The following is an 11,654-nucleotide window of genomic DNA, read 5'->3' on the forward strand; positions in this document are numbered from 1 at the left end:
GTTAAATTATATTTTTACTAAATTGCATTTGAATCTATTACATGGAATGAATCATGTTAAATTAATTTCAATATGATTTAATTTTTTTACTAAAACATTTTTAATAATTCCTAAATATTTTTTGACATTAAAAAAAGATCCAGCTCCATAATAGCACGTGCCAAAGTTCCAGTGCAATACAACATGGGCGAACTGAATCTTGGCCGTCCATTGTACTGATGATTAAAGTGACATAAACACTGTGTTTTACGTCACGATGATGCCATTTATTCGTCAATGATGTAAGCTACTTCTCCACTGGTTCTTGTATTAAAATTAAATCGAAATAGGAGTAAATGGAAGGATGAACAAGGAAAACGAAGATGTTAAGTGCTCCACTGTTCTCTTTTTCCATATTAATTTGCTTCCCAGTACTTTGCAAACAATAGGCTCTTTTTTTTCTTCCAAAGATTGGGAAGCATTTGATTTTTAATTTCCTAGTTGGTGCTTAATAGTGGAAAAAAATCCGATAAAATCTTAGTCTTCCATTTGATAGATTAAAACAGCACGATCCATAATGTTTCATGCAATAATATAAAAATTTCAAGCTATGTCTAAAAACAATAATATTATTTATTAGTGAACTTAACAAAAATGGTGGAAACTTTAATTCCATAGTCATAGCATCTGGAGTTCTTAATTTTACATGAATGATTGCTATTGTAATCATTTTTCAATCGAGTCTCGGAGATGGATAATCACCTCTACAGTTTACACTGCTCTTGTGATAATTCAACTTTATTTCATACCTTTTAATTTTCTTTTTTAAATAAAATGCTAAGCTGTTAAACGCGTTAAAACACTATTTTATTATATAATTTGATGTCCTGCGTCCTGGTTATTGAAAATCTTGTGCATCCAACTTGTATCGAAGACGTTTTTTCTTCAACTAAAGCTGCCCGGAGTAACTTTATCCAGCTTCGAGAAGTGAGCAAACCCAACGTGTCGAACATGCCATGGTATTAAATAAATTAATCGAGGCCAACCAGGCTTTAAAATTGTCAGTATATTCGGAGTTATATCCTTAGTTTTTTTACATAACATAGAACACGTTATCTATGAAAGCTCTTCATGAATTAAATTCATTTAAAATGCATTAAATATTTTCTCTCAATGACGTCGAATCTTTCCTCCACAAAAAAACTTGGTTAGCCACAATTTCTCAGAAATTCCTGGAAACGCGTGTACAAATTGCATAAACCCCAGCCCACAGGCTAGTTTAAAAGGGATCAATCATTTGATACTCGACGGCCTCATCTACGGCTCAATGTCCCATTAGAAATCCAAAAGGAGTAATGTGTTTTTTCACTGTCTAGCAATTGGTGGACAAAGAGCGGCGCGTGAGGCCTCGAAAGTTTGTTTCACGCAAGAACAATAGCTTTTACCAAGACCAGGAAAAAAAAAATACAAAATTGGACAAAAAAGGAATTAAATGCGAGTACACGCATGCCTCCTCCTCGAGCTCGACTATGAGCATTGGATCCCGTATGGATGGTGTTTCTTTAAGAAAGAAAGATCCTTCACTGTGGCTAGTGGGGTTTGGTGTGGAAGTGGAGAAGAAAATGAGGGCCATGTGAATTTGTATTTGGATAAAGGCCCTGTGATATTTCTTTTGACAAGATGTGTAAGAGCTAAGTAACATTATATTATCATTTGCACTAGATTCAAAAACAATTGGCTAATCCTTCTTGTGTTCATCGAGGGTCCCTTTTATTCTTTTTCCTTGTCTGTGGGTGATTTGTACAGACCATTTTTTGGTGATATTTGCTCTCTTGATTGGTTGTTCCGCTTGTTTTATTGACTTTTGGGAGGTTAATGAGGCCGAATTAATAAACTATGTGTTTTGGGCTTGCAGTCCAATTACGGCAACGGCTTTAATTAATTTAAAATCTAATACAGAGCCCAGTGCCGTGTTCCACTCACTCTGTGGAAACAATGTCTTGTTTTCGGAAATACATTGATCATGTTTGACAATTATTTTCTACAAATTCTGTCATAAAGAGGTCATTTTATAGCGAAATAAAGGGTCTTAAACAATAAAAAGGGTATTAAATAATCTATATGGTGAAAAAGAAAAACTCAATACTAACGCTCATCAAGCAGTCATCCATTCCAATAATCTTTTTTCAGAAAGAATAAAATTAATTTTTATATAATAAGTCATACAAAATCCTAATAGTAGTTATTAGTACGAGCTACTGTGATTGTTAGTTTTCTTTTAGTAATAGGACTGAAACACTGATTACGTAGGAGTCGGTCCTGGGTGTGAATGGAATCAAATTTTCTCTCTCAAAACAACGTTGAATGACTTGACTAATTCGATCTGTTCTATTTTCGCCGGTAGCTAGCAATGCGGCAAAAAAGCAAAAAAAAAAAAACTATTAGGAGCAAAAGTAGTATTCACCGTCGAAAGATAAAAAAAAATGTAATGGATATTATTTCCAAACGTGACGAGCAATGGCCCTGTATTTCGTAAAAAGCAGGGGCCTCGTGTTAAATGGAGGAAGAAAAAATGGCTTTCAAGGTGGAAGATAACTCATGATCACTCGTCCAGGCAAACAAGTCAAAAAGCTAACAGCATATTTCCTTCGTCGACCTGAGTGAGCATGAAAGCTAATTACTATGGAATTCCTCCGAAAGGCACAAATATGGATAGCTTCAAGGCGGCGCTAGTCGATAATAAGTTAAGCTCCAATAATAATTTTATATCACTCAACAGATTTTTGGATTTTTGGACTGTTATGCAACACTTTTTATATTAAGTTTTCTCTCAAGAAACTCTGACAAAATGTCGAATATGTTTGTTTTCTTGCCGCGGGGGGGATCTGATATGATAACCACAACCATTAATAGCAGCAGTAATGTTTATGATTTTTTTACTTTTGCTTTTAATTCAAAACGTGTTTCTTGTAAATGATTTACGATAAAAACAAGTTAAAATATTTTTTTAAAATATATATTTGATAAAATAACTCAAAATATCTGTTGAAAAAAAATATAGTGTAAGTGATAATTAATAAATTAGAAGTTAAAATTTTTAACTTTTGCTTAAGTAAAAAGCTTAACTCGATCATGTAACACATTCTTATTTAAGTAAAAAATTATTCTTAACCACACATGCTTATATATTTTTACATATAATATAATTTTTTTTATTAAGTTCCATACTAAATAAATATTATAAATGGATATATAGTAAAATGAAAATAAGTTAGGAGTTAGAATAATATAATTTCTAAGAAAATGAGTTGATGATAAATGCATTTATATATAGGGGGAAAACAAGAAGCTCAGGATATAATTGATGGATAATGCATTCAGATGAAAAAAAGACTAAAAATATAAATAAATTGCATGCTAAATAAATAAGGGTTTTCAAAGAATAAAAATCAATTCAATACTTATGTAATAGGAGATGAGGTGCTGGGAATGAGACTTATTTATGCCTGGTAAAGCAGATAAGACAAGATTTTTTGTTTATATTTGTGCATGCTTAATGGCAGGAGATGAACGAAATCAAATATTTTATTCGTGCTTATAATGTATTTCTTTTGCATGTTTCTAAACATTTTTTTCACAAATCTTTTTAAATATACATACTCTCTCCCCACTCAATAAAAAATATTTTAGTTTCAAGTAAGAACATAAAAACTAATCCGTGTACCGTATTTATTTCTAAAATTTGAAATAAATAAGTCTAAACTATAGAAATGGTCATATAATTAATAACTTTTGAACACAAAAATCACACAAGAAAATAGTTTGTTATAAGATTAACAAGAATAAAAGGAAGAATATTTTTAAAAAGTAAAAAAAAGACCAAACAACATTTCCAATAGAAAAAGATGAAGATCTTCGATAAAATATCTCAAGAACCTTGAATGTTGTTTTCAGACTCGAGAGCATTAAAGCGAAGTTAGGACATATTTGGTCAATCACTGTGATCATACATATGTAGAAGTTCTGGACCGAAGCATTCTTTATAAATAGTTAAAATTCGTTGAAATAGATGTATAGTTTAATTGGTCAGGTTCTAAATTTACTTTTTAGAGATTACTAGTTCGAGTTTCACAAATTTCAAGGTTACTAATTTACTTTTTAGAGATTACTAGTTTGAGTTTCACAAATTTTAAGGTTACTGAAGACTTATATGATCATTAATTTCAGGATCTATGAAATTAATCAAAGTACATAAAAGCTAATCCGAATACTCATATTAATAATAACAAAAAATATTCAGTGGATACAGAAGTAGTAGCTCAACTAAAACTTGATTTGCAGCCAGGTCGGAAACTCATCCTGGCCCTGCCGAGATCCTCTCAACCTCTAGCCATTTAAATTCTATGTTTATGCCAAATTTCAAATTCATTTTATCAAATTTTCAATTCCTCGGCCCCCCTTGCAATTTGGTTGTTCCTTATTTTGGCCTGGAAACTTTCATTTGTTCCCATCTTATTATAATAATCTACCACTTATATCTCAAAGGAAGATGTAAATTTAATTCTGATTTCATCGCTCAAATATAGATTTAATTTCACAGTTAAATCTGGAAAAGAGTGTGTGTGTGTGTGTGTGTGTATCTTAAATACATGATTCGATTACTCTTTAAGTTTTCAATTACCGAACAAATGGTTTGGTGGCGCGTGGAGGTCAATATAATTTCGATTTTTGTGATATTGACCTCTGTGATTTTAAAAATAGCCATTCTTCTCTCAAGTTTTGTTTGTATTTTTATTGAAGTTTTATTGAGTAGCGTATTTGTTTTTGAATTTTAAAATCACATTTAAAAATTTTAATTTTTTTTTTAATTTTTTTAAATTAATATATTTTTTAGTATTTTCAGATATTTTAATATTATTTAAAAAATAAAAAATATTATTTTAATATATTTTTAAATAAAAAATAATGTAAAAAACAATCACAAGCCTTCATAACAAAAATGGAAGGAAGGATTAACATGGATCCAAATACACTTCTTCGAACCCCTGGATTCAAAATAACAGAAATCTTATCCATTTGTATTGAAGTTTATGGTTTCCCAATGTTGCCTCCGTGCAGTCTGGGGCTATAGCTATCGAGATTCACTTTCCACTCTCATTCAAATTCTATTAGCCCTTTCTTAAGCAAACATTAAAAAAAAACTTTTTTAGGGCAAAAAATTTACTTTTCGTCTGTAATTATTACCTACTCAACGTAAAACAAAAGCATCCTTGAATCTCCTTTTACTCCCCGCAACCAACTGTTCCCTGTTCGAGCATGAGCATACCCTAGTCCCCAACCTCAAAATCAAGGCATGCACTATCATCTGACCTCTCCTATCTTCACCCACAAATCTATAGCGAGAGAGTACTTACAAAAATCACCTTCAAATTCCCACCGATCGAGAAGTATTATTTGTTTAAGTCATCTTAAATCCCACTTTAGCTAGCTATATATTATATTCTTCATGTAAATGAAGAAGAAAAAAAGAAAGAGAGATCGGAGAGGGAAAAAGAATACAAAAACAAAAGAACTAACCCCTATATTAATTACTACATACCAGATAGCATAGAAAAGAAGAACAGACCTGCAGAGTTTAGTACACAACTGAGAGAAGGAAACAGGGAGAGAGAGGAAGCTGAGGAAATCATTGGCATGGGTGGGGTCGGCAAGAAAACTGTTTTCCATGAACAATATCAGAGAGTTCAAAAATCTTATTTTCTTGCAAACCAACCCATGTCCAGAAACTTCCTCGTCCTCCATCTCTTTCCCCTCTTCTCTGATCCATCCATCCATCTGATTCCATCTCTTTCTCTCGTGGGGGATGGGGGTGTTAAATGGGCTAATTATTGACCAGAGATAAGAGAGGAACCTATCCACCCATTAATCCTATCCACCCATTAATTTCCAGGTCGGTGGAGCTGGCCATGTGACTTTAGCAATATGTATTATATATTAAACGTCCTCTTCCTTTCACTTTCCTTTTGTCTTTTCCCCTAGGTTAAGGCAAAGGGGAAACTGTTTTTTTTTTTTTTTTTTTTTTTTTTTTTAACTCCGTGAGAAAACATAGATTAATAACATGATTTAAATAGGTGGGCTTTGGCCTTTTTGATCGACCATGCAGAAGATGGAAGATTGCAAGCTGCTAATGTGGGAATTAGCCCTTTTAACTCCTTTTTGTGTTTGAAGTTTGGATGCCCTTTGGGTTTGATGTTAACAGTCTAGTCATGGTTAATTAAGGTTTCCATCTTAAGTGGACCAATGATTTAATTATCTTATATTTCAGTTATATATGGGTAATAAATTAAATATTATTCCTTATTATCTTCGGTTGTTGAGATCAATTTAATGTTACTATATTGGTGTCTTGTGCTGTGCTAAATATTTTTTTGATGTAAAAAATATTTTAAAATATCCAAGAATTAAAAGAAAGTTGAGTGAGAATTATTTTTTTGTTGACTATGCAAATGATTTAACGATGTTAGCAAACAAAATGAACTAAATATTTGTTTAATCTTCAATTTCATTCCCGAATTTATAATTTTTTTATATCAATAAAATTAAATTCGATTAAAACCTAACATTAACCAAGCACAAAATATTCCTCCAATACTATAAGGTCAACACTCATAAGTATAAAAAAATCACAAAGACCAGACCTGGATCCACACAATATTAAGACCAAATAAAAAGGAAGAAAGATCGAGGGATCAAATGCAAAAAAAAAAACTTTTACTGTGTATATTTACAGTGAAAGCTCTCTTATGCTATGTAAATGACTGATCCCTCTGAAGTTTTTTTTTATTATAGAAAAAATATAATAATTTTAATGTTTTGCCACACTTCATGACCGCCTTTAACTGTTAGCAGTATATATATTTCTTAAGTTTAAGCTTTTCCCTATAATACAAGCGTGCACCAATATCTGGCTCAAAAACAAGATGGCAATTACCTATCATGAATCAATCTTGGCAAATATTGTTTTTGTTTGATTTATCTTCCTCGTTTGCTTTGCATAGAAGAAACAATGGTCTCCCAATAAACTGGCCTTTCCCTTGCATGTCACCGACATTACTTCTCAACCTCCACCAGCTGCACAAAAAAGTTGCTGAAATTCTTGAGAGAAGCAAAGGTACCTTGTCACTCAAAGGTATCTGGTTTGCCAACATGGATATGTTGGTGACAAGTGATCCTGCAAATGTGCACAACAACAACAAAAAACTTTTGGAATTATCCCAAACGATCCGACCGAGTCCAAGCAGTATTCTGGGAAATATGCTTTTCAACATAGATTTTAAGGAATGGACTTGCCATAGAAGAATCATTCATGCACCTGCAGTTTCGAAAACTCTACACGAAGGTCCTGCTTGATAATGTAAATAAAGGCCTCATACCATTTCTTGAACATGTAGCTGAACAGGGTTCGGTGGTCGATTTGCAAGATTCATTTAAGAGACATATATATGATGCTGCTTGTACAATAGCTACTGGATATAACCCTAGCAATACTCTCTCCGTTAATTTTCTAGAAAATCCATTCATAGGGGGCATAGGTGATGCTGGAGAAGCAATGCTCTCAAGGCACATATTGCAGGAAGATTATGGAAGTTGCAACGATGGCTAGGGATTGGGAATGAGAAGAAACTAGGAGTTTTCAAGGAAAGTACTGTACATCAAATTGTAACAAAATATATATATGTTGGCCAAGAGATCAGAAGAACCGAATAAAAGATCAGCGACGACAAAGAAAGATGAAGAGAGCTTTGACTCATTACGATGTTTTTCCTGACCGAACATGAAGTTGTTGAAACAAAACACTCTGATGAAGTTGTAAGAGACAGTATTATTGGTTTCAAGTTTGCAGCATATGAGACAACCAGTGTAACTCTCTCTTGGTTCTTCTTGCTTCTTTCAAAGAACCCGCGCGTTGGAATTAAAATCAGGGAAGAGCTTGTCAATAATTTTCCAGTGAAGGAAGGTAAAAAGTGGGAACTAAGAAGCAAAGAAGAGTTGAGTGAGCTGGTTTATCTCCATGCTGCTTTGTGTGAAGTGCTAATTCAGGTTATACTCGCCAATCCCCTTCCAGCATAGGACCCTAGTCAAACCTGATATCCTCCCTGGCGGTCACCATGTAAATCCAAATATTAGAATTATTATATTTGGTTTATCTGGGCTAGGATCAAAAGAAGATGGCCTAAGGTGGAACAGTAAGTTATGTATGTATGTATCTTCGCATGTGTATAACTACTGAACTACTCCAGTGTGATCCAATGTCTGATATTTGAGCTTTTCATTGTGTATGATTTGGTTCAAACTTTTGAGCATTTGTCGTGAGATACAACATGGTCAACACTCAACATTACCGGTAATAAAATAACCCCAAACTAACCTTAATCAAGAAGTTGCATCACACTGTAAATAGAATCATTGCATTCGCATACCAAAACTCAAATTTTAATTTCAGTTTGCAATCCTTGGAATTCTGTTCTCATCTGAAAATGTGAACAGAATAAGGAGCCAAACCAAAGTTCATCATAAGCAAAGTCACACGAAGAACATATATTACATTTATGATTTACCACGGCTAAATGATGACGAGGAAATGAGAGAATGAAAGCAGTAATTGTGAACGATTACTCCAATCAGAAATTACTTCCTTTTCCAAGAATCAAAATGCATCATTACAACTAGTTTCTTGGTTTGAAATCAAAGTGGGACGTATATAATAATAAGAGCAATATTGGATTAACAATAAAAAAGAAAAGAATAAGAGAAATATTCTCTTTCCAGCCCCTTTCTGTCTGATCTCCCCCTTCTGGGCACAAAATCACTCGCAACTGTTTTTCTACCTCATCATATCTACTAGTAATTATTTTTAGCTTACACATGTCCAGTTTTGAACTGATATATTATTATATATTTATACTTTACCAGATTAAAAGTATAATTGTTATTTGCCACTCTCTTACAAGATTATAAACATCTCTCTACATTAAACCCAATTATACTTCTCTCATCAACATCATTATTTTACCTGTCAGGCTTGATTTCCCTGGCTTGATGTGGCTAAGGAACCTGTCCTGCTCCGTGAGGGCATGGCGGAAGTGACAGCGATGGCCATAAGGACAGATACCACCAGCAAGGACCATTTTGCAGACCTCAGTCTTGTAGCGAGGGTGACGGATGACTGGGCGGAGCTCCTCAATTCCATGAGCAAACTGACAATGGTTGCCGTATAGGCAAGCCCCTGTCTCCTGCCATTTGTTGCACAACTCTGTTTTGAACATGCCTTGGTTATACACTTCCAGCTCAAGTGGCTCCTCCTGTTTCTTGCCTCTACGCACATAAACCTTCTGTTGTAATATCATCATCATGCAACTTGAGTTAAAAGATCGTGCAAGTTGTTAATGACAACACAGAATTACAGAGAATTCCATTTAAATGCACGCTTGCTAATATGGAAGCAATGGACTATTATGATGACAAATGATTTATCAGATGCCAAGCCATAAACTTTTGAGCATACTCTCAATCTCATCACCAAGACTGCGCGATGATAACTAATGAGGTCTTCATTCAAACATGTGGAGCCCGAGCAACTACATACCGTGCCATTCCTATAAAAAATACCAAACTGCAAACAAAATCTCTGCATAGCATTTAAAATTTCATTCATTGTTTTGATTTTTATATTATAATTAATATGTTGATATTAAAAATAATTTTTAAAATATAAAAAAATTATTATAATACATTTTTAAATAAAATACACTTTAAAAAATAATCACTACCACACTTTTAAACACCCCTAAACATTTGGTTAAAATCTGAAAGCATTCTCTACCTCCATTTCTTTTTCAACCATCTACAGTATGAAATGGCTCCTCGCCTCTGAAATGTACTTACTACTAACCACTTCACTTCTCTTGCGTGCCAAAGAAGGGGTGGATTATTGTGTTATGGTGGGTTCATCACACAGAAGCCAACCAATTGCACTCAATCTCTACGCTAGCTCCCAAACCTTTACCCATCTCACAATGGATTTCATAAACCTTTTCACGAATGATGATCTATATCTCCCACCAGGCTAAATTTCCATTTCATTTCAAGCCCAACTCAAGATTTATAGAAACAAAATAAGTACTAGCACTGAAGCCCAGCATCCAATTAGCCCAATTAGCCACATCAACTCATCAAGATTTTAACACTCACATGTCCTTGATATCATTATGCTAAATTACATCAATGGATTCACTCTCTCATTTTAATCTCATCAGTTGACACGTGTCCTAATAAATCTATAAATTATTTCTGAAAAAAAAAGTTAATTGCAAATAAGCAAATTAATTAAAGAAAACTATTTGAAAAAAAAAAAAGCAAAAAGAATGCAGCGAACAATTACTAGACGATATTAATCATTGTCGAATAGACAGATCTAATAAGGAATAATTAGTAATTACCGCGGTATTGAGTGGACTCGGTGTTCTCAGCCGAGTGATGGCCCTAGTCACGCTAGCACTAGCCGCCTGCTCCTGGTTCCTCTTCGAGTAGCTATTAGACCTCACTGAAATACTCTTAGGCAGCGAAATCCTCTCCCGGTCATCGCCCCCTGCCTCCATGACGCTCGTCGGACTTTCATCCTCTTCGCACATGTCATGACCTCCACCTCCTCCGCTGCTGATGTTGCACAAATTGTGGAAACCAATATCAATGTCAAACGGCGTCCTTGTAGAGTCGTTGTAGTGTTTGTGGAGTGAGGCTTGGATAAGGACGCTGAGTTGATTGTTGAGCTCGCGATTGATAGATCGAAGATCGGCGTTGTCTTGGCGGAGACACTCCATTTCGACGGTTACTTCACGGAGGCGCGCGAGGCAGAGTGCGCTTCGGTTTATTAGGTCCTGGTGTCGCATTATGAAGCGAGAGTTGTCTACTGAGTGGGAGGCTTGAGAGAGGGGGAAGATATCGGAGTTGTAAGCAACGTCGTTTAGACGGTAGTCCTGGAACTTTGTTGCGGTACGGGTGGTGGCGATTTCGCTGTTTAAAGTGGAGGAGGTGTCTTTTTGCGTTTCCTTTCTGAATGAATTCCCTCTCTCTATATAAATATAAAACTCTCGTTGAGAAATATTCCCAGTTTTAATTAGAAATTAAACACGAAGAAATTTTTTTAAATTATACTCAATGGTCAATTGAAATTACTACTACTATTTCTATTATTTCCTACTATAATTCTTCACCAATAGAACTTAATCAATCATCAACGAAAAACAGGGCAGGTGGAAATTTCTGCGATACTATTATGACCGAAACCCACAAAACAAAAGAACATGATACAATTAATTATCATAGAAGAAAAAAAAAAAGAATTACAGAAACTTGTTATTCAAGAAATGAAAATCATCAACAATGAAACATGCTTAAACAATGATCGGAAAATTAATAAAAAGAATGCGAATCTGAACGGGGGAGAGAAGGGAGGGGAGAAGCACCCGGATGAAGAGCGAGAGAAAGGAGGGTTTTATTTTATAGAGAGAGAAGATTGGAGGGAAAGAGAGGATGCAAATTTCTTTCTTAAAATCGTTCCCCATCTAACAAACATTCCTTTCTTTCTAACAGAATTTGCCTCTCTTTTTACCATT

At 34.3% G+C, this 11,654-nt stretch overlaps 1 protein-coding gene across 1 annotated transcript; it reads right to left on the reverse strand.

Annotated features, from left to right (window-relative positions):
* Positions 1-8,641: 8,641 nt before the first annotated feature.
* On the reverse strand, positions 8,642-11,581 carry LOC7475559 (zinc finger CCCH domain-containing protein 15). Its single transcript, XM_024610113.2, has 2 exons — positions 10,479-11,581; positions 8,642-9,371 (listed from the first exon to the last, which is right to left on the reverse strand). Exons 1-2 carry the CDS (start codon positions 10,926-10,928, stop codon positions 9,021-9,023), a joined length of 801 nt encoding a protein of 266 aa, XP_024465881.2. The 5' UTR covers positions 10,929-11,581; the 3' UTR covers positions 8,642-9,020.
* Positions 11,582-11,654: the final 73 nt, after the last annotated feature.

Source organism: Populus trichocarpa, chromosome 10, assembly GCF_000002775.5.
Source record: "Populus trichocarpa isolate Nisqually-1 chromosome 10, P.trichocarpa_v4.1, whole genome shotgun sequence".
Taxonomy (NCBI): Eukaryota; Viridiplantae; Streptophyta; class Magnoliopsida; order Malpighiales; family Salicaceae; genus Populus; species Populus trichocarpa.